At 41.4% G+C, this 24110-nt stretch overlaps 1 protein-coding gene across 1 annotated transcript; it reads left to right on the forward strand.

The window, feature by feature from the left end:
* The first annotated feature begins 1706 nt into the window (after positions 1-1706).
* gcn1 (GCN1 activator of EIF2AK4) lies at positions 1707-23766 on the forward strand. The gene is made up of 57 exons (XM_061277862.1): positions 1707-1770; positions 2440-2542; positions 2631-2694; positions 2786-2917; positions 3072-3180; positions 3491-3589; positions 3688-3822; positions 3913-4090; positions 4164-4238; positions 4320-4448; positions 4595-4645; positions 4721-4819; positions 4984-5157; positions 5261-5413; positions 5509-5601; positions 5691-5766; positions 6634-6793; positions 6879-7068; positions 7158-7282; positions 7433-7611; positions 7706-7799; positions 7872-7985; positions 8063-8261; positions 8346-8498; positions 8722-8900; positions 9005-9085; positions 10192-10335; positions 10508-10632; positions 10848-11037; positions 11127-11197; positions 11323-11488; positions 11614-11808; positions 12152-12398; positions 12804-12925; positions 13061-13175; positions 13268-13447; positions 14085-14305; positions 14389-14457; positions 14535-14673; positions 14757-14953; positions 15467-15609; positions 15696-15813; positions 15948-16163; positions 16282-16446; positions 16522-16683; positions 16824-16916; positions 16991-17134; positions 17197-17466; positions 17550-17663; positions 17736-17966; positions 18058-18251; positions 18998-19112; positions 19661-19757; positions 20009-20157; positions 21131-21241; positions 22514-22735; positions 22826-23766. The coding sequence occupies exons 1-57, from the start codon at positions 1753-1755 to the stop codon at positions 22949-22951; spliced, it is 8013 nt and encodes a 2670-aa protein (XP_061133846.1). The 5' UTR covers positions 1707-1752; the 3' UTR covers positions 22952-23766.
* The last annotated feature ends 344 nt before the right edge of the window (positions 23767-24110 follow it).

Consider the following 24110-nt stretch of genomic DNA (forward strand, 5'->3'; position numbering starts at 1 on the left):
GTTTTTGGGACATCATGACAGTGACTCCTGCTGGCAGATGTTCATACTGTAATTGATTAAAATGTAAAACATTTTTTAAAAGATCGGCATCTGTTCACGTGAATTAAATTAGGAATGTTTTTGAAGAGTGACTTGTGCCAGGGTGTATACAGGGCTCAAAGATCAAGTAAGGATCAAAAGTCACATGTGATAGTGCCATCTTGCATAACTTTCAGTTTTCAGCTGTTTGATTATCTGGGTGATTGTGCTTGAAATCAAAAGCATGTTTGTTAGTTTCGAGTTAATAAAGCTTTATCTACACAATACTGGTAGATGATGAGAAAATATGTATGTTTTGTGTTCATTTTCAATTGATTACCGTAATTTTCGGACTATAAGTCGCGCTTTTTTTCATAGTTTGGGTGGGGGGCGACTTATACTCAGGAGAGACTTATATATGTTTTTTTTTCAAATATTTTCCCCCCCAAAAAAAGTGAAACCGCGATAAACGAACCGCAATGTAGCAAGGGATTACTGTAATTTGAATTTTTTGGGCATTTTATTGCTGATGCGATTTATACTCCGGAGCGATTTATAGTCCGAAAGTTACAGTAAGTAGTAAAGTTTTTAGGGTTGACTGGCATGTACTATTGATTGCCACCATCACTTTTTTTCTTCGCATGCACCACAATTGGGTGAAAGAAACAAAGCATACATGCTGGAAGTGTGAACAATCAAAGCTGCTTCAATAATTTATTTAAGAAAAAAAAAAGGTTATCAGGCTTCTGTCACAAAGTTAAACATTGTGAGGGATTTAACACAAAGCATACATCCAGAGCAACAAAATAATGACTCCATCAGAGGATTTTAGAAAGTGCCGTTTCCAGTCCATACCGAAATCTGATTGAACATCTGTGGTGTGAGTTGAGGATGGCTCTGTACAGCAAAAAAAAAAAAAAAAGACTGGCTAAGTATTACAACATCAAGAAGTGTTACACTGATACATAACCCTGCCCCAAAAGACCGACCGCTGTAAAAAAAAAAGTGCCGCCACTTAGTTTGGGGGTGTCTATATATGCAACTTGTACCCTCCCTGAAAACTTTCGGGTTGTTTTTCAATTGTGATGTACACTTTATAGGTCAGGTAGCACTGTGGAACACTGGTCAGCATGTCCGCCTCACAGTTCAGCGGTTGTGGGTTCAATTTCGCCTCCGGCCCTCCCTCTGTGGAGTTTGCATGTTCTCCCCGTCCCTAATACTTTGACATCACAGCCACACCGTAGAACTGGTGAGACAAACAGATAGATAAATTTAGATTTACAAAACGTACACATTAAATACAAAAGTAAAACATACATACCACTTTGGCCTGCCAGTTTGGGATGACCCCGATGACTGCTGGGAAACCTGAACGGAAAATGGATGGAAGGTCGTTATAGGTCCGATGGTTTACCTTGGTTGTCTACCTTTTTTTTTAATTTGTTGTATATCACAAATACTGGCTTTTGAACAGTATACTTTTTTGGGGGAAAAGTAAACTTAAAAAAACATTGAATTGGAACCAAATTTAATTCAAACTTCTCTCAGGATTGAAATAAAACACACAACAAAGCTTGCAAATCTGCTATATAGCTGGACTTAATATAATAATTCTCATCATTGTGATCATCAAAATGTAACTTACAAGAGAAATCAAGTCGCGGAGCGACAACCAGAGCGAGTCCTCAACCGGTAGTGACGTCACCAACTTCTTCCGCTGGTGAGACCGGCAACATGGCAGCCGACATGCAGGTATGTGTGGCTGGCTTTTTGCAACACGATTAACTATTTGACAATGAAATGCAAGTCATCCATCCGTCAAATTTGGTATAGTCCTAATATTTTTGTGTAATTTAAAAGAGTGTGTTAGCCCTCAAAGTGACACGTGGCCAGAATTTATTTAGCTTAATGGCTAATCGCTAAGTGCTACGTAAGCTGAGAATGCCTGGCTTCTATCAACATCTGTCCTGCGAGTAACAATAGGCAATTACTGTCGGCCATGCAACCATATTTTCTAAGAATAAAAAAAGACAACTATATGAATAGGCCATTTAATAATAGTAATTTTGGGAGCAGTATGTTAATTACTAGACACAAGTTAGCTGACTGACTTGTATACACACGCACGCTCCGTCTCTCTTGTGCCCCCGTTGTCTGTCAGAGCTTGGATTTATTTAGCCCCAACAAACGAGACGATGCAGAAATAGGAATTATTCTGTTGAATTTGAATTACTTATTTGGCGAGCACCAGTTGATTTCACACACGGCGAGGAATTTAGCATGGACTTCCGTTTCTCCCTATTAAAATGTGTAAAATGCAGATGGACCCTTGTTGTGTAAATTTGACTTTGCAAATGTATATCTCCAAACATGTTTTATTTTTTAAAGCACAAGAAATGCTAAATGTTATCTGTTCTCCAGGTTTCCGAGACGCTGAAGAAATTTGCTGTAAAGGTGACTACAGCTAGTGTGAAAGAGCGTAAGGAGATTTTCGGAGAGCTGAAACAATGTTTAAAGGGTAAAGGTGAGTCTGTGGGTGCTTGTGTATGTGTTGGTTGTATTAAAAAGAGATCCAGTCACCGCTGATGATTTTGGGGTGCTATTTATTACAGAATTACCGGAGCCTGCCATTAAAGGCCTTTGCAAGCTCTTCTGCCTCACTCCTCACAGATATAGGTAACCTTGTGATCTTATGAAAGATACCTGCATTCTTGGTTTTAACGTTTCTTGTCTTTTCTGTTAACAAGCAATTGTTTTTATTTGTCAGGGATTCTGCATCCCGCCGAGAGATCCTCTCTGCCATTGCTCAGCTGGCCGAACGCCAGCCTGACATTCTGGTGATGAGCCTCCTCCACTGCCTTCTCAACAGTGGGGTTGTCAGTAAAAATGGAGAGCCGGGGTATGTATTTCATGGAACTGGTTTTCATTGTGTGTGTGACAAAATTGCCACTTGTATTTTGAGTTGCAGCAATGGATGTAATTCTTCAGATGTCAGAAATAATGGGTACCTGACATTAACTGAGTATTAATGATGGTGTGTTTGTTTCTTCCAGGAAAAGCACAGGCTCTGCTGCCTTCATTGCTCTATCTTGGACCTGCCTTTTCGTCCCTGCAGTCTTTTCTGCTCCGGAGAAGAGACAAGGACCAACCTGGGATAAAATGGTAAGTAGTTTTAGGTTTGTCATTTTTATACAGTTCATATAATTTATCCAAAATACATTCCAGATCCACTTGTGATAGGTAAAATCTGTGATTTTTCATATAGTTTTACCCCTCCAGCACACTTTCTAGTACCTATTTAAAACATATTTGAACTTAATAAAAACCCAATTTCCAAAGTATGCTTTAGTGAAAGATAAACAGAGATATAGCAGTAGTTTACTGTAATTCTCTGAAAGGATTTGCCATTGTTACATCAACAGGTCAACATAACTTTGTCACTTGAGTTTGTGAATTGGCTGTTGTCACACAGGTTCACGTTCAGAGCCTGCTTGTGGCCGGGGTTGTAGGTGGAGCCAAATCTACTGCTCAGAAGTCAAGCCTGAAGAATCTCACTCATCTTTGTGAGGAAGTGAGTATAAATCTTGCAGAAAGGAGTCAAACGTCATCATTTAAAGCGACTGGTACACTGGCATCTGGAGAAATCTGACATTTTGGCTTCTTTCCCAGAATCCGGGTTTAGTTGAGCAGTACATCAGCACATTGTTGACTCTGGACCCATGCTCTACCACCCTAGCCATGCTCGGTGTGTGTTTGGACTTCTGCACAACTCACAAGGACAAAGCGACAATTGACAAGCATAAGGTGAGTTCTTTGCATCACACCATGAAGTGGAGATTCAGTGCTTTCTGATAAAAAAAAAAAATCTTGACTCTCATCCTTGCTGCTGTCCAGAGCGCCATGTTGGACCTGTACATAAAGACGGTCCTCATGAGCAAGACAAAAACACATCAGCACATTCTGGACAAAAGTTGCTCCTTGTTGCGCCACGTCTCTCACTCTGAGTTCAAGGACTTGCTTCTTCCCAGCATTCAGAAAACAATGCTGCGAAGCCCGGAGAATGCCATGCAAGGTGGGTGTCATGAATAACCGCGCACTTATTCCTCAATTCCTAATGGAGTGTCTTCTAAATATTCTCTCACCAGCAATTTCCTGCCTTCTTTCTGGACTGACTATTGATCTCAGTCAGTATTCTATGGATATTGGAAAGGCTATATCAAGTAAGGAATTTGTACTGTGGTCTGCTTAGGTGTATTTTATTCATGGGAAAAAAACTAAGTTACCAGTATTTTTATTTTAAGGTCAATTGAAAGCCAACAATGCCCAGCTTATGGAGGAAGCAATCCAGGCATTACAAAACTTGGCTCAACAGTGCAGTGACACCAATGCTGTACAGGACATTGTCACGCACCTTTTCAAAATTCTTGGAGGTGAAGTAACTATTTGCACTGTAGCCAATTTGCTACATTTGATGTAATAATAATAATAATCAATCACTTCCATTTTCTGAACCAGGTCATATACCAGTAATAATATGAATAATATTGCTTTAATGTTGCCACGCTCATGCTTACAGGATCTGAAGGAAAGCTTACAGTCGTCACCCAAAAGATGAGTGTTTTGTCAGGTATGAGACATTTTATTTCTTCTAAAGTGAGGAAGGGACCATTAAGTTGTAGTTGATTGAATTGTCTGATTTCAGGCATTGGCAGCTGCAGCCACCATGCAGGCTCAGGAGCCTCAAGCCAAACTCTGAGCTCTGCAGTCACAGTGATGTTCATTCCCTTTTTGCAACAGGAAGGTATCCTTGATTTTGTTTTTACTCTTCACTCCTCTTTGTCACTCTGTAATAACTTAAGTGTGATTGCTTAATCATCCCCAGGAAATTGCCAAGACAATGCATGTATTGGAGCAGTTTAAAGGACTCCCATTTAAATGTATCTTTTTGCTACTCCCTCAATTTAGTTCACGAGGGCACCTTGGTGCATGGAGTGTCAGTGCTCTCCCAATGGAGCAGTCGCCTTACTGTGCAGATTCCTAGCGCTCTGCTAGCTTGGTTCCAGAAGGCATTCACCCTCAAAACCTCCACCTCTCTGGTTCGCCACGCCTACATCCAGGTCATGCTAGGGGCCTTCAAAGGTCAGTCCTCACAAGGCAAATCCTCCACAGTGGTCCCCATAAATCCCTCTATCACACTTATTTGTTTTCTTCCTTATTCTCACAATTGTTTCCCTCTTTTCAGGTGACACTCTAGCCCAAGCATCAGAACTTATACCCTTGCTGCTCCAAACAGTAGAAAAAGCTGCAGCACAAAACACACAGAATGCTCTGCTTTCTGAAGGTGTGGCAGCTTCGGTTCTTTTGAGTCGACTGTCCCTGCTTGAAACAATGACTGGTGATGTTCACTTTTTTTGTACCCACATCTTATTCATGGAAACTGGTTCAAAAAACAATTGGCTGTAGGATTAACTGTTGACATGCTTTCTACAGAAGCAAGATTTTCCAGCTTTTGGAACTTGATCTTGGATGACAAGAAACCACTCTTCACAACAGAGAAGTTCCTCTGCCAGGCCAATGATGAAAGTGAGGCAATTGTTATTGATGACTGTCAGTCATCCTGATGAGTAAATTCAATATGTGAAGCAATGTTTCTTTTGTTGGTCTGTTTTTAGCTCAGCTGACTGTGCTGCTGCTCTGTGAAAGACTTTTCTTGGATCATGCCCACAGGCTTAACACCGCCAAAGCTCAGTGAGTTTATGTTCCATAGCATAATGAATGAGTCGTGCGTTGACTTTAAGTTCTGCATGTGCTAAACCAGTGGTTCTCAAGTGTGGTCACCCTGTGACGTGCATTTTTTTAATTCTAAGTGGAGACCCACTTTTGTATAAGCCAGGAATATTAGTTACTGTTAAAATATGAATTCATTCTTCCGAACCGCTTATCCTTGGGAGCGTCATGCCAGCCAATTGCAGGGCACACATAGACAAACAACCAGCTGTTTTCACGCCTACGGACAATTTGGAGTGGTCAGTCAGCCTACCATGCATGTTTTTGGAATGTGGAAGGAAACGGGAGTTCCCAAAGGAAACCCACACAGGCACGGGGCAAACACGCAAACTCCACACAGGAAGGCCGGAGCCAGAATCGAACCCCACACCTCAGAATCGTGCGACAGATGTGCTAACCAGTGCTACACTTTGCCACCTTGTTGAAGAAATTACTTTTGAAAATTAGCTCTAACATAGCAGTAGTCATAATTACAGTAAATTCTGTATTTATATGGAAAAAATACAAATGTAAAACATTAAATGAAAAGGAAAAAGTCCTATGCAGTTACTGTCCTAAACCAAGGACCCGTTATAATTTTTTGCTACCGGTACTTGTCCATGACCCGTCTATGATGGAACTTTGACCCAACACGTGAAAATCACTGTGCTAAACATAAGAAAATATTCTGACAGTCAAGGGCAAATGAGTGAGTTGCCGTGTTTAACCAATGTTTAACTTGTCCCAGCTAAAGTGCTACAACTCAAATGACTACTTTTTTTTTTGCATGCATGAACATGATTCTCAAAGAAAGAAGTTCATCTTTGTTACATCTAACCACTCTTACAGGATGTATCACAGTGCCACTGTGGCAGTCCTGCTGTCTCAGAGCTGGCGTGTGAGGAAGCGGGCAAAGCAGACAGTCAGAAAACTGCTTTCTTCATTGAGTGGCTCCAACTTCGCCCAGGGCCTTCTAGGTGAACTCCGAGCTGTCATCAACAAACACAAAGTATGGGCCACAAAACAGAATTACTTGCCATATTTTGGTTCTGCTTCGATAAAAAGGTCTGAATTGATTTTGGTTGTTTCATCAGGTTATGCCCCAGGATGTCTTGGTGTTGGAGTCTGGAGAGCTGACTGAGCTTGGTCGCTACTACATTCGTCCACGTGTACTGCTGGATGCTCTGCACGTCATTTGCACCTCAGCCAGTCAATGGAGTGACCCTAATGAATTGGAGAACTTGGCTATGGAGATCCTCATTGTTGCTCATCATCCATCCCTAGGTACAATGAGGAGCAGTTTTGTGTTATTCACACAACTTAAATGTTTCTTGTGGTTTACATCCGGGCTATTCTGTGTGCATCTCTCTAAGTTGGGGCTCGCAGTGGTCTGTGGCCATCCCTGCTCTCGTCCATGAACATAAAAGCAGAAGAATTTATAGAAAATAATCTGGAGGCTATTCTGCCACATCTGTTAGAGGTCAACACTGATAACCAGGTGAATACCTAATATTCCTAATAATACCCTGATTTTATTTCAGAAAAATGAAGTTATTGTTTAGATTGTTTAGAGTCCATAATTGCATACCATTAATTCTAAAAAAAAAAAAAATGATCCTGAAGAAAATTGTGATTTGTTTTTCCTCAGGCAGTGAAAAATGCTGTTGGTGCCCTCTGCGGGCTTTCTCCTGACAAGTTGCTACCTCGCGTAATCAGTCACGTAACAAAGGAGCTTTGCCAACCTGCTCTAGTCCTTGTCACCAAGGAGGAGTATGCTATCATGCAGACTCCCGAGGGGGAACTATATGATAACTCCATCATTGAGAGGTAAAAAAAAAAAAAATCATTCCAATAGGTTTGTCATGTCATTGGCCTGTGGTAGTTTAATGGTGCACCTCTTCCTATCACTTTTTCCCCGCAGTGCACAGAAAGAGAACATCAAGAAAGGGAATATCAAGAAAGAGAATAAAGTCTACTCCTACAAGGAACAGATTTTTGGACTTGAGTTACAGGAGGTAATTTAAAACCAATGTTCTATGCTACTTTAATTACTATATCTGGATCTAAATGTAATTTTGATTTCACAGGAGATTAAGAAGAAACGAGGCATCAAGGATGACGTGCAGCTCACCAGCAAACAGAAGGAAATGATTGAATTGCAACGTGTGAAAGAGCATTCTATTCGCAAAAGACTTCAAGGGGTAAGAAAACAAAGCAGTCACGTGACTTTTATTCTTCTAACCTTGGTGACTTTTGACATGGTTGTCATTTTGTCCAGCTTGATGAAGAGTTTCAAAGTGTGGTGGGTCTCCTAGCAGCTGCTCTAAAAGAGAGACCAGCTCAGATGACCAGAGAGCTACCATCAGTCCTCCAGGTTTTGTTGCCTCTGTTGCACTCACCTCTGGCTGCTCCACGCATCCAGCAGATCTTCTTGGACATCGGAGAGTACCTCATACCCCATCACCTCCATCATCTCGGTACCCGACCTGCTTCATAGTTGTAGCCGTAGACGCAGCGGTTCAATTTCAGACCACTGTATTTCAATTCATGCTTTTCTCAAGGTGCTCTTGTGGGACATGTGACTTTACGATTGCTGAAGCCAGAGTGTGAACTGGATGCAGCCTGGGAGCAGGAGGACCTGGACAAAGCAGTTACCCGCACTGTACATCTGCTACATCAGCACACTGTCCCTCAGAAAGCTGGCAAGACTAATGGTAAGGAGAGTCATCATTCTCTGTCAAATCCTAATCAGAAATGAAAACAGGCAGATTATATTTGTGTTCAATCATAATAAAACATTTGCATTTACTTCGAAAAACAATGATGAGCATTTTTGCCAGTTTTCCATGATGTTACAAACCAAAACACTAACTAAATGAAAGTACTTCATGGGATTTGTATAATCTTTTTATTGTTTTATATATTTTTTTCTTCCAGGTGTGAGCCCGCTACCTGCCCCTGCTTTTTGCTTCTGCTTTCCTTTCCTTAACGCCACTCTCAGAGAGTCCTCAGGCAGTACAGACGAGGCAGAGAGCAGAATGACTAGATCTTTGCAAATCATCCATGAGCATTGTCAGCTACGGGCTCAGACAGATGAGTCAACCGTTATAGATGAGGTACAGTTTGCTTTTCATACTGAAATTCAACCCATCTTATTTCGTTGTTCTTGCTTACAAATTTAGCAAGACTACTTTGATTTTTTTTTATTATACCTTCTCAGAATGGCCCTGAGTTGCTTCCACGTGTTGACATGCTGATACTGCTGACCAGAATTATTTCCACTGCCGCACCAAGACTTCAGGTAAACTTTGCCAATCCAAGCATTGTCCTTATGCCTGATTAGTGAAGAGAGTGTTTACTCTTTAAAACTGAACTCTGCAGGATTTTGCCCCCAAATGTCTTTACAGTAGCCTTTCCATTTGACCGTTCATGAATCACCCATTTTATAAATAGCAGATTAACATTAGCTGTTTACAATGGGTATTCTTGCAAGCCTTTGTAAAATCATTTTCACACTTGAATCGGGTTTGAACTTCCTGTGCTCTTTCTGTGGATACGACACCAAGCACCTTCTCGTGTTAGCTCACTTTCACGACCTGAAGCTATTATTTTGCCATAATGGATTCGATATTTGCTCAGAAGAGATTGTCCCCACCCGCAATTTTTCAGAGTACGTAAATCCCAGAGAAGAAAAAACGTGCACAGGAAGAAAAGAGAGTTTACAATTTATTTTTTTCAGCCACAGGTGGCTGTAGCTATTAGAAACTCAATATAGTACTGCGGCTTGCTTTAGGCCAGTGGTTCTTAACCTTGTTGGAGGTACCAACCCCCATCACTTTCATATGCGCAGTCACCGAACCCCTCGTTAGTGAAAAATATATTTGTTTTTAAATTCAAGACCTAAATGTTTTTTTACTGGTGCACAAAATGAGCCGTGCATGGACATCATCTTGTTCAAAGAACAAAACCAACACAAAGCATGATCTCACAACAAATTGCATACTGGCAAATTAGAATTTACACAATAAATCAGGTTTGTTCGGACCTCCTCAGTGGAGGCTCTGTCGAACCCCTGAGACCGACTCATCGAATCCTAGGGTTCGATCGAACCCAGGTTAAGAACCACTGCTTTAGGCATAAACAGCAAGCCCTTTTAGTTAAGTCTTTGACTTCAGACAAAAATCTTTTAAACAAAATGATCGCAAAACAGCCACTGAACAAAACAGTCTCTGTATGAATGTAAAATGTGTTGTACATCATTACAGTTGAGTGTATGTAAACCTTTGTGTACACGAGTTGTAATTTCTTCAATATTTTGAGCCAAATGTGATGATAGCATTCTTTTCTGTATTGATGTCGTTGTGGACTGTGCAGTTGTTTGACAAGCAATTCCAACTTTTGTATTAGGTTTTGGCGTCTCAGTGTCTAACAGCACTTTGTAGCAGTGCTGGAGGAGGTGAGGGCTGCACAGTAGCAGAGCAGTCAGAAATAGATGTCCTGCTCAACGTCCTCCTTTCACCTTGCTTCTCTGTCCGTGATGCAGCTCTCAGAGTGAGTTTCAAATAACCCCATTCCATTTTAAGTTTGCTCTTTTCCTTATTTCCTTGTGAAGAAGTTCAGTTATTCACCAAGAAGCCCACAAAAATTGGACAAAATTGAATGCAAACTAATCTTTATAGCTTTTCCTGTTTGTTTATTTCCTTCTTCTGACGCCGTTGTGCAGGGACTGTCAGAGATGGAGTTTGCTTTGTCGACGGACCCCACAGAGCAAAGTGGACTGAGTTTGCTGCGCAGGCTCTGGGTCGCTAGGTTTGATGTTGAAGAAGAGGGACGGGCTTTTGCTGAAAAGTATGTACTCTGAGTTATGTGTGTCATTTGTCTGTTTGTCTTTAGAATCCTGACGATCATTTTTTTTGGGGTCATAGTATGATACTGACACGTGTTTACTAGAGAAAGCAGTAATTACTAAGTAGTATGTCAATTGCAGTAAAACCAAGTATTTTATTGTTTTAAGTGGGCAATTTTGTGAAAACAAAGATAAGCAATTCTTTTGGTCTTCTTAGACTCTGGGAGTCTCTTGATCTGGAGTTGGTCCCAGAGCTCTGCTCCCTACTCATTGGAGACATCACTCACCATGAAGAGGCCGTTCGTTCCGCTGCAGCTGAAGCACTGTCAAGTGCAGTTTCTCACTATAGAGAGCAATCTGCCCCTGTTCTTGGACAGCTAACGGAACTCTACCACAAAAAACTTTATGTAAGAGACTACATAAACTATACCAATTATCTAAACAAGACTAACAACCAAAGCAAACAAACGTGTATTTATCCTCATCTTTATTAAAGAGGGCACCCCCTGTGCTGGATACATTGGGCAGAATCGTCTCTGAATCGCCACCGGATCAATGGGAAGCAAGGTATGAGAGCGAGAAAAAAAAGAAATCATCTCACCATTGTATAGATCCAATGTGGCGAAATCAAAAGGTTCAACTCAGTTCACTCACTCATTCATTTAGCACTTGTTTGTCATTCATGTCTCTAGGTCTGGCATTGCTCTCACTCTGAACAAGCTGGCCCAGTACTTGAACGAATCACAGGTGACTCCCCTCTTCCTCTTCTTTGTTCCTGATGCTCTGAACGACCGTCACACTGAGGTGCGGCGCTGCATGTTGGAAGCAGCCCTCTCAGCCCTCAACACACATGGAAAGGTGAGGCTCGCCTCTTATTTTTTTTTTACCGTTCCCTGTGGTTTTCAATGCATGTGATATCATACAATCATTTGTGTTTAAATTTTCAAAAGTTCTCAGGTTTCTTTGAATGTCATGTGTTATAGGACAATGTAAGCTCCCTGCTGCCAGTGTTTGAGGAATTTCTGAAGAATGCCCCCCAGGATGCCAGCTACGATGCTGTCCGTCAAAGCGTGGTCATTCTTATGGGCTCCTTGGCCAAACATCTGGATAAAGATGACCCAAAGGTCAAACCTATAGTGGCCAAGCTCATTACAGCGCTTTCTACACCAGCTCAACAGGTAAGAAACTTTGGCTAAAAATAGTTTTAATGATTTTTGTTTTGTGTTTGTTGCTTAGATTTAGTAATATTCAAAAGACAAGTAACGGTGAGACTTTTTACGTCACACAGATAACCTTTGATCCCACTGGAATGGGTCTTCAACAACTTGAAACAAAGAATGAATTGCGAACAAGTGTGCTTTCGCTCAGACTTTGTTATCTGAATTGTTCACAGATTTTCAACCGAGACTTTATAACACAAATCAATAGAAGAAAAAGATCAATTGTTATTGAACCTTTCCGACAATAAAGGAGTCATTTTGTGTTCCTAGATATAACGGTTTTGCGGTCTTTGTTGTGTAGGTTCAAGAGTCAGTGGCCAGCTGTTTGCCTCCTTTAGTTCCTGCCATCAAAGAAGATGCGGCAGGGATTGTAAGGAATCTGCTGCAGCTGCTGCTGGAGAGCGACAAGTATGCTGAGAGGAAGGGAGCCGCCTATGGGCTCGCCGGCCTGGTCAAAGGGCTCGGTATCCTGGCTCTCAAGCAGCAGGAGATCATGGCAACGCTGACTGATGCCATTCAGGACAAGAAAAACTTCAGACGGAGGGAAGGTAACTCATCACTCACCAAAGAATTAAACTCTCCTCTTGACAAGCTACTGAACCTCAACCCCACTAAAACTCCATATAGCACAAAAAGCACACCAGATTGTCTGTTAGTTTCTCTTTTGAGAAAATGGCAATCTTCAACATTTTACTCCTGTGCGACTTCTTCTGCATTATCCATGTGTAATAAGTAGACTTTACACAATCTGGAAAAATCTGATTTGAACAGAAAACAAATTAGCAGAACTTGATCGTGGCGTTCATTGCCTCCAACAAATTTAAGAACCACTTCATTAAAGTCAAACCAATTAATCGATTATCGGAATGCTAGTTGATTAATTATTTTTTCTTTTAGTTAATTAATCGATTAGTGGTTGCACCTTTAGAATATTAACGTTTGTTCTCTTCCAGGGGCACTTTTTGCGTTTGAGATGCTGTGCAACATGTTGGGCAAACTGTTTGAGCCATATGTGGTCCATGTGCTGCCACACCTCCTGCTCTGCTTTGGAGACGGAAATCAGTATGTAAGAGAGGTGAGCAAGGAAATCAATTCCTAATGTAGGGTTTTTTAATGTTTTTTTAAATTTATTTTCTGTTAACATCAAATCAGTTTCACAAACAAATCCACAGAGTTTTGTGACTTAATGGTTCTTTCCTCACTGCACCAGGCTGCTGATGACTGTGCGAAGGCAGTGATGAGAAACTTGAGTGCACACGGTGTGAAACTAGTTCTACCTTCTCTGCTAGTGGCCCTCGAAGAGGAATCGTGGCGGACTAAAGCAGGTCTGCACAGACAACACACAAAAACAAGCCCTTGAGTGTATTGAAACAATCTGCATTTTACAACATCTATTCTTCCAATTGTGCTTTTCAAGGCTCTGTGGAGTTACTTGGTGCCATGGCTTTCTGTGCACCTAAGCAGTTATCTTCCTGTCTGCCAAGCATTGTCCCCAAACTGACCGAAGTGTTGACTGACTCTCATGTGAAGGTGCAAAAAGCTGGTCAACAGGCTCTTAGACAAATTGGCTCAGTCATCCGTAACCCTGAAATTCTCGGTAAGAAGGGTGTTGTTGTTTTTTGTACGCTTTGAAATATACAAACACATTTACAGCAGCTGGTTCTGCAATCCTCAAGACTAGGTGATTTAGAATGCTCAACAGTATACTAGGCTTGGCACATTACTTAACTGTTACTGTTTTGCTGTATCAAATTAAGATTATTTATTTATTTCCAACGCTGATTTATGTGTTTAGTCATGCAAAACACAAGTCCAGTTCCATCTTGGTGCTGTTCTGTGTGGAGTTTAAGTGTGCTCACCAAGGATAAAGGACACTTTTGGGTTCTTTGGTTTCAATCAAAAACTTCTATCAAATGAATTTCCTCTTAACTTCCTTTAGCCAAAGTCCAGTGCTCTTTCAAGTTCAGCATCTGGTCCCAAGGTGTGCCACTTGGTGGCTTCCTGGTCCAGAAAAATGCCTTAAAAGCTCACAACATATTTCAAAGTACAAGTGCTTATAAAAAAAAATCAAAGTACTGTCCTGGGTGTCCCCTTATGTGCTTTAAGAGGGGGGTGACAATTATTTTTGTTGAGGTCTCCCATCTCTTGAGGTTGATAGGTAGAACTGCCAGCTGGTAGTGGTATGTTGTAACATCTCATTCATAATGACTTTTCATTCATGATCCCTTTCCCAGCTATAACGCCCATCCTACTGGATGCTCTTACTGATCCATCCCAAAGAACGCAAACATGTCTTCAAACTCTTCTGGACACCAAGTTTGTCCACTTCATTGATGCCCCCTCCCTTGCCTTGATCATGCCTATTGTCCAGAGAGCCTTCCAGGATCGTTCCACTGACACTCGCAAAATGGCTGCTCAGATTATTGGCAATATGTACTCCCTTACCGACCAGAAGGTATTGTTTATCGCTATACAATTTAAGCTTGTCTGCATCATATTCTATGGACCAATCTGTGGAATGTTTATGTTGGGCAATAGGATCTGTCACCGTACCTGCCAAGTGTCATTCCTGGACTGAAAACTTCTTTATTGGACCCAGTGCCTGAGGTGGGATTGATGAACAACAAATAACAGCAGTGTATGTGTGTGTGTGTGAAACTGATGCAGTAGCTGTTTCTCTTCAGGTGCGTACAGTGTCAGCCAAAGCCCTGGGAGCCATGGTAAAGGGAATGGGTGAATCCTGCTTTGACGACCTTCTGCCGTGGCTCATGGAGACGCTGGCCTCTGAGCAGAGCTCAGTAGATCGTTCTGGGGCAGCTCAAGGTCACTAACCTTGCTTAGCATTTCTGTCGTTCTAAATCAAATGAATCAAATTGCTGACAGAGTTCCATTTCTGGTGTATTCAGGACTGGCTGAGGTGATGGCCGGGCTTGGAGTCGAGAAGCTGGACAAATTGATGCCAGATGTGGTGCAGACAGCTAGTAAAGTGGATATAGCCTCCCATGTCAGAGATGGCTACATCATGATGTTCATCTACCTGCCTCTCACATTTGGAGACAAATTCACTCCCTATGTCGGGCCCATCATCCCCTGTATTCTAAAGGTAATTGCCCCTCTGGTTGGAATGTTAAGATTGGTCATCACATTATTCTGGTTGTGTGATGACTACAGTTGGGCATAGAGTGTGAAAAATCAATTGAAACCAGGACTATCGTTCCTGTTCTCCTGGAATCGTTCCCATTTCAAAATTTCAGTTCCTCCTTTCGGTTCCTTGTCCATCAACCCAAAGAAGTACCCGCCTTAATTTAATTAAGTGCGCACACATGCACTTATTTATTGAATCCCATGTCTGACATCCCCCCCATGCAGCAAGTTTTTTTTTTCTGTTCAAAACCCAATAGGAATGACCCAATCACCTGCAATACTTAGACGTAACATAGTTAATACAATAATCATTTGCCATGCCATATGTAAAACCTTTACTCCTTAACCTCACTATATGCCTGTATATAGATTTTTTTTTTTCTTCAATGCAAATACAGATTCGGTCTTTGCACAATACTTTAAGCGTTTTATTTGACTAGATTGTCTTAACTTTTGTGATGTGATTCACTAGGCTCTGGCTGATGAAAATGAATATGTGAGAGACACTGCGCTACGAGCTGGCCAGTGTATCGTCAGCATGTATGCAGAGACTGCAATTGCACTTTTGCTTCCTGAACTAGAGCAGGGGCTGTTTGATGACCTCTGGAGAATCAGGTCAGCAAGACTTTCTCTCAAAGTATTTAAAGATTGGGTAGATGTAGCTTGAGTAACTGCACGCCCATGTTTGTGTTGCTCAACAGGTTCAGTTCTGTCCAGCTGCTTGGAGATCTGCTATTCCATATCTCTGGCGTGACAGGAAAGATGACCACAGAGACTGCATCAGAGGATGACAATTTTGGAACTGCCGCATCAAATAAAGTATGAACATGTATTTTAACCAGGAAATTACTTCTGATAGGATCAGCGTATCCCATTGTGTTGTACGACAAAAGCTCTATCTTTTAACATTTGATGTTTTTGCCAGTGGCTAACTTGAATTGTCACTCTTCTAGGCCATCATTTCAGCACTCGGCGCTGAGCGGCGTAACCGGGTTCTTTCCGGCCTCTATATGGGACGTTCGGATACCCAGCTGGTAGTTCGCCAGGCGTCTCTTCACGTGTGGAAGATAGTTGTGACCAACACACCGCGAACCCTTCGAGAAATCCTCCCGACCCTCTTCAGCCTCCTGCTCGGGTTCTTGGCCTCCACCTGCCCTGACAAGAGAACTGTATGTACCTGATGGTTATTTGCCTTTTGTTTTTGGTTTTCTTCCTTTTTTTTTCCCCACCCAAAAACCACCTCCTGATTATTATTTTTTTAATCACTGCATGTGTGTGTGCTTTCAGATCGCTGCCCGGACACTGGGTGATCTAGTGAGAAAGCTGGGTGAGAAGATTCTTCCAGAGATTATTCCCATTCTGGAACAGGGTCTGCGTTCTGACAAGAGTGATGAAAGGCAGGGCGTCTGCATTGGCCTCAGTGAGATCATGAAGTCCACCAGCAAAGATGCCGTCAGTCATACAAATAAATGCATTTTCCTCATCATGGGTCAAGCAGATCATCGAACGTATGGTATTGTTCCATAGGTCCTGGTCTTCTCCGAGTCTCTGGTCCCCACTGTAAGGAAGGCTCTGTGCGACCCACTGGAAGAAGTCAGAGAGGCTGCAGCCAAAACATTTGAGCAGCTCCATGTAACCATTGGTCACCAGGCACTGGATGACATCCTGCCTACTCTGCTGAAACAACTTGTAAGTTTGAAAAAAATGGAAACATTCTATGCAACTTTAACAGTAGTCTTGCCATGTTTTTGTTTTGTTTTGTTTTGTTTGTGTGTTGTTGTGGGTTTTTTCCCCCCCCCAACTCAAGCTCTGCTAAATTATTTTCTCAGGATGATGAGGACACAGCAGAGTTTGCTTTGGATGGCTTGAAACAAGTCATGGCAGTGAAGAGTCGGTCGGTGCTGCCCTATTTGGTGCCAAAGGTAGCAGTCGATGACAACAATCGCCATAAGAAGTGGAATAATGTGACTAATGAAACCAAATCCTGTTCTTCCAGCTGACCGCTCCTCCTGTCAACACTCGTGTGTTGGCCTTCCTGTCAGCTGTGGCTGGCGATGCCCTGACACGACACCTCGGCGTCATTCTCCCTGCCCTTCTCTCCTCACTTAAAGGAAAACTAGGAACAGAGGATGAACCTCAGGTAACGCATCTGGTGATGCTGTTGCTTTTTTTTACGCTGCTGATGAATGTTATTTGCATCAGGAATTATGCAGTTGTCAAACAGTGATCCTCTCCGTGGACGATGAAGTGGGCCAACGCATCATTATTGATGATCTGTTGGAGGCAACTCGAAACGCAGACGCTGGCCTCAGACAGGCCGCTGTTACCATCCTCAATGCCTACTTTGCCCGCACCCGCCTGGACTATAGTGCTCATACACGCAACCTGCTGTCAGGCCTCATCCACCTCCTTAATGACACCAACACAGAGGTTCTGTCTCAGAGTTGGGACACAATCAACTCCATCACTAAGGTGCGTTCATGTGAACGGGTGTTTCCAATATATTCTGCTTCTGGAGTCATAAACTGACTTTTTTTTTTTTTTTCTCTCCCAAGAAACTGGACGCAAGCAGCCAGCTGGCTCTAATTGATGATCTTCATCGAGACGTTAGATCAGCAGCTGCTGATGTAAAAGGTCAACACTTACCTGGTTTCTGTCTGCCCAAAAAGGTAAGAAGTTTCTATTTCACAATTGGAATGTAGAAAATAGAATCTACGCTCACTCATCTTTGTGCTTTCCAGGGTGTTACTTGCATTCTGCCTGTCTTGAGAGAAGGCGTCCTTACTGGTAGCCCTGAGCAGAAGGAAGAAGCAGCCAAAGCCTTAGGAGGAGTTATTAAATTGACATCCCCCGAAGCGCTGCGGCCCTCTGTGGTCAACATCACTGGCCCCCTTATTCGTATCTTGGGTGACCGCTTTGCCTGGACAGTGAAGACAGCTCTGTTGGAGACTCTTACTCTTCTGCTAGCAAAGGTCTGTTAAAAGGTTCTCTTCTTCGATATCAAAATTTCTTAGAGATGGAGATGCAAAGTTTCACTCATGCATGTTATGCTGCACCTTGCAGGTGGGTATTGCTCTGAAGCCCTTCCTGCCACAGCTGCAGACCACCTTCCTAAAGGCCCTGCAAGACTCGAGCCGTGCGGTGAGGTTGAGGGCCGCTGAAGCTCTTGGCCAACTGGTTTCCATCCACACCAAGGTTGACCCACTTTTTATAGAGCAACTCGCTGCCATTCGCAACGCAGAGGATTCTGGAGTCAGGTGGGTGCACTCGTTGGAGATTACGGTTACTTAAGTATTCATTGATCTCTATGTGACGAGAAGTTCTGACTGAGGAATTAGTTCGCTTCCAAGTTACTGTACATGTGATTATACATTATTGTACTCCACCAGGATACTTTGTATGTGTGGTATAGTAATTCGCCCTGTCTGCTCAGGAGCATTTTTGTCTATCATAATTATGTTCATAAGAATACTTAGGATCTCAACATGAGGTGACTGTCATTTTTGTAGAAGATGAAGGGTAAATGTGTTCCCTAGCCTCACCACCAGGTGGCACAGCTACACTGTCGCCGGCTGTTATGTAATTATAGGTTCTGTTGCTTTTTCTTTTTTTATAATTGCAACAACAAAAAGGACAAAATGGCACATGGAAACTGTAGTCACAGGCCACGGCACGTTTTACTTAATTCCATTGGTCAACAGCAAATTTAAATCAGCGATCTTAAGCATGTGAGCGTGTGTTTGTACACATGCATTTACATGTGTACATGCTTTTATGTACATATGCATATACGTATGTACATGTAATATGTATATATAATGTAGTGTGTATATGTATTTTCTAGTGGGATTACTATTTAGTCTGTAAATTTCTTTGCGTGTTTTGTGGCACAATGGCACTGCATTTAATTTCTCACACACAAATACAACTATTACCAGCAGTGTGTGATTATATTGTTTTGGTGTTACCTTTTACATTTGTTATCACACTTTGTCTTTGACAGGGAGACAATGCTACAAGCTCTAAGGTTCGTCATTCAAGGGGCTGGGTCAAAGGTGGACCCAAACATCCGCAAGAACATCACCACCACATTACTAGGCATGCTGGGACATGACGAGGTATGATGTTTGGGGCGTGTAACTTGAAGCATTTAACAAGGTTGAGAAGATTTCCTTGAGTGAAAAGCCTTGGCCTTCTAATTTAACAATTCAGTTAAATGAAGTGTAACGGTCAAAGCTTTCCCAAACAGTGTTTTGTGGTATTAGTATTTTTCCTGTAAGCACTGTGATGAAGCGGACGTCTGTGGTAGATAATGTGGTTTGAAGCAAATAGGGCAGCAGTCTCTCATCTTGGGCTTAGAAACTGCAGGGGTACTGTTCAGGTCTCAAAGAAATTTGAAGTAGTTGATGCATAGCACGCAAGGCCCGGACCTCAACAATTTTGGGGGGCCACGTCACTTCGACGTCTCTCCGTGCATGCCAGCATGTAAGGTCTACCTTGATGTGTGGTGTGCAACAAAAATATATTGAAGATTGAATATGATTTCTTTTTGAATCATTTATTTAAGCAGAATGCATTGTTTGATTTAAAAAAAAAAAAAAGAAGTCAATACCTTCTTGTTTCTGTCTGTCTGCTCTCATCTCTCTGTGCGCTCATGCACAAATAGGATGCAACTCGGATGGCTTCAGCTGGTTGTATTGGTGAGCTCTGCCCTTTTCTGTCAGAGGAGGAGCTGAAGAGTGTGTTGCTTCAGCACGTCTTGGGTTAGTATCTGCTGGAAAAGGCAAAGTTTGTCACAAAGATGGGATTTTTAGTTTCTTATAAAATAAATTTGTGAATTGCAAGTATGCAAGGGTTCACTGTATTGGTGAAGTGCTACATCTCAATTTAGAGACTTTTTAGAGAATTTTTCTTTGTTTGTGAGGGAGTAGACCTTGTCTGTGGCTTTCTCTAGTCTATATTATTAGTAATATGGTGTATGAGAAAACTAATACCTGTTTTTCTCCGGCTGCAGCTGATATGTCAGGAGTCGACTGGATGGTGCGTCATGGTCGTAGCTTGGCGCTGGCCATAGCTGTCAAGTGTGCGCCTGAGAAGCTGTGCGGGAAGGAATACTGCGACACCGTGACGGAGACCATTTTGAACAACGCCACTGCTGATAGGGTGAGCAGAAAGTTTGCTGCCTGTTTGTTTACTAGACTTCTGCTCTTAGCTTACTGCTGTTCAAAATGTCCTTTTTCCCCCCTGTTAGTTTCTTTAACTAAAATAATAAATTATAAATAAATATTATTTGCAACCACGGTTATAATAGTTTCCGATTTTTCATAGTTAGTTTTAATTTCGGCTTGATTTTTTTCTTTTGTTCTTTTTTTAAATTCAGTTAGATCCAATTAGTTTTTAGAGTGGGTAGTTTTTACAAATTTTTATGTACTCATGAGTCGCCCACGGGCCTGTTCTAAAAATTGATGGGACATTGTGATTTCCATAGGGATGTCTTCGAAGTTCTCATTTGTAAAAAAAAAAAATATATATATATATAACAAGTCTTGACCGTTATTGTTAAGTTATTCTGTGAAGTCACAATAATGAGTACAATTAATTATGAATAATAACGTAATTTAATAACGTTTCCCCCAGGGGTATTGGGAGTTTTGCCTTGCCCTTGCGAAGTTAAGATCTGAGGATGTCGATAATAACTAAACCGTGGACATGTGAAGGCCTTTGAGACATTTTTGTGATTAAGGGTTATATAAATAAATTTGACTTGACTTAATATTAATGAAGATAAATTGAGCAAATTAGTACTAGTAGCCTTTAGGATTATCTAGTACCCAACAAGTAGCTTCAAAAAGGTGGTTGACCCCTGCCTTAAACAGTGTTCAGTTTGAGTCTAAAAGTATTTTATTTTCAGGAAACATTTTACAGCCATGGCAAAAGAGAAAATCTCAACTACAGTGCTTATGTAGTCCTAATGGGATTGGGGATTGCAATGTTTTTCCCCATTATGCATGTTTTGTTTCATCTGCATATTATACTTGATATTTGATACTGTATTGCTATATGGAAAGCATCTTGAGTGTTAATTACATTCTATACCACCAGTGTAGTGTATGATTTGACCTGGCTACTCTTGCAGATCCCCATTGCTAGCAGTGGGATAAGAGGAATGGGATTCCTGATGCGATATCGGCTCGGTGTGGATGGAGGCAGTAATGTTTCCCAGCGCTTCATCACACAATTTGTCAAGGTTTGTTATGCCCTACTTAATCAGTCAAGAATTTATATATAATCCTGTTTTTTTTAGGCTGGATGCTGCAATCTTTTCAAATGACTTAGATTTCCAGATGTATCTGATCTCGAACCAGAAAAACAAAGAAGCCGTTTAGTGTAAACTTGAAGAGTCTTGAAATGGGGAATTTTGCAAAGCATTTTCAGGATATACTATACTGTATATTTGATTACATTTTATTTGTTTTCGTCTTTATGCTATATGCATATTGTTTCCCTTTTCTCACTTGAGTTGGTATACCATTTGACCAAGCCTTGCTAAAAAAAGCCAAGAATCCATGAGTAATTAATGCCCCAAAAGGCTTTTAAAATTGCATATGGAAGGCCCAAGATGATTGCAAATGACTACTTTGTTTGAAACGAAGCATCCCAACTCACTTTGAATTTTTTCCCTTGGCACCAAGCTTTCTCTAAATGGCACCAAAGTTATCAAAGTCAAAGTCCAAGTCTGCTTTATTGTCAATCCCTTCATATGTCAAGACACACAAAGAAACCGAAATTCCGTTTCCTCTATCCCATGGTGACGAGACATAGTACACGATAGACATACAAGTAGATGACACAAAATAAAAACAAGAAGGCACAAACAATAAATAATAAATAAATAATATGAGTGATGAATAAATAATAAACAAATAACACAATAAATAAGAGGAGCAAAACTGAGCCAGCGTGCAAACAGCAGACAGTAAGCATAGCGCAAAGTACAGGACGCTACGCAGAAAGGGGGAGAGAGTTCAGGATCCTTATACTGTTATTGCTTGGGCCTGAGCACAAACACTGCGTATAGGTGAGTTTTTCAGTAAATAGTAAAGGATAGGCAAAATAATGGGAGTATGTGGAGGTCACTTTACTAGAATGCCTCATCATACAGTGAAACTACAGTCTCTACACAATTTGTAGAAATAAGAATCACTACCATAGAGGCGGAGCCTAATGTGAATTTTTGTCAATAACCCTTTCAGACAAACTCTACACTTGTGGAATCTTAAATTATTAACCCTTCATATTGTACAATGCAAGTTTTAAGAAGAAATTCTGTGTGCTATGCCATCTTTACTTAGCACATCTTTACGTTTCACAAGTTATGAACACGTTCTAAAATTCCTTAATGAACCTGCTGGATTCTCATAGGATGTATGAATTGTCAGTAATAACAAATTTGAGGTTTGAAATGTGTAGTAGGATTGTAGTGTTCCTTGTGACACCTGCTGTCTGTGTGACCTCGCAGTGTCTTCAGAACCAGTCCAGTGACATCAGGCTGGTATCAGAACGGGTGCTGTGGTGGGTCTTCAAAGAGCCCGCGGCACCCACCATGGAAGCGAATCACATTAAGGCCCTGCTGAAGACTCTGTTGGACAACACCAAAGACAAGAACACCAGCGTCAGAGCTCAGAGCGAGCACACAATCGTCAACCTACTACGACTCCGCCAGGGAGAGGAATGCATGCAGGTCAGACCACTGGCACTTAATATGGCGTGTTAGGGATGGTGCAAGTAGTTGACGCAAGAAGTCACTCCTGTTGTACATTGTGCGTTTCAGACGATTACAGCCATTCTGGACTCCGCAAGCAACGACCTTCTCTCAGATTGTCATCGCCGTTCTTTGAAGAAGATTGCCAGTCAGCAAGACTCCAATGAAGAGATAGATGATACCATACTCGTGTGATTGAACAGACTGAGCTATTTAATAATGTCAGCCAAAAAATGGATTGATTAATGTGGTCTCCGTTGTATTCTATGAAAGCTCCACACACGATCACCTGCTCACGTTGCTCTGTTTTCCAGCACAGAAACTCAGGGTACTTGCCAGCTGACCAAAAAAAAAAATGCAAGACCAGACCTGTATTTCACCCAGTCAACTTTTTCACTGCCCCTTTTCAATGCAGATTCACAATTTGAGAACACAATTATGCAATTACATCAATTTCAGCATTAATTCAATGTTTTTGTCTCCCCCCCCAACTTTCAGATGATGTTTTCTGATTTAGCAAACTCTAAATTATTGTCATTTTGGTAATAGTTGCACTGGATTACTGAGAAGTATTTTCCAGTCTAATCTGGTAGTGTTTTACAGGGATTTATACAAAAGCTGCATTTAAGTGTGCCGCAAGTTCCTGTGCTGAGAAACAACTACTGGTTAGTATTCCAATCCCAAATCCCCCTTCCAACAAATCTTACTTAATTGTTTTAAAGGAATTTAAACCTTAAATAAAACAACTTTTAAGTTATCACTTTTTTCTGTTTTTTTTTTTTTATGACAGTGAGGCCAATTCTTTTGCAAATTTTCACATTCGTTCTACTGTTTTTACTAAAATGATTTGTGATGCCACTGTGATGGCATATTGCACAGATCATTCGTTTTGTTGATTTTTCGTCCAAGAGATTGGGGGGAGGGCAGTCTCTACGGCAGCAGATTTTTACCCCATTGTTGTGGCTGTAAAAAGGAAAGACACAATAAAATTGTAAAGAAAAAAAACTTTATCTCATACTGTAGACTGAGTGAATTATTTGAAAGCATTTTTACACAAAGCCATGATGTTGTTTTTTGTGGTCTTTGATAACTTTATTCTGGCATTTGGCGTTAGTATGAAAATAACCATTTAAATGTGTTGAACACATTTATTTTCCCAATATTCCATGTTCACAACTTTGTGGACACAATTGCACGTTGTACCGTTCCAACATGACTAACATGGCCTAACATGCATGGTTGGGTGAAAATTAGGAACTTTAGAGTTGACCTCAACCCCATCAACCCTTACATTTAAGCGACTGAGATCTCATAAAGTGGGAAACAGCGGCAAACGTGAACCTTTACCGATTGT

Source organism: Syngnathus typhle, linkage group LG5 (assembly GCF_033458585.1).
Source record: "Syngnathus typhle isolate RoL2023-S1 ecotype Sweden linkage group LG5, RoL_Styp_1.0, whole genome shotgun sequence".
NCBI lineage: Eukaryota > Metazoa > Chordata > Actinopteri > Syngnathiformes > Syngnathidae > Syngnathus > Syngnathus typhle.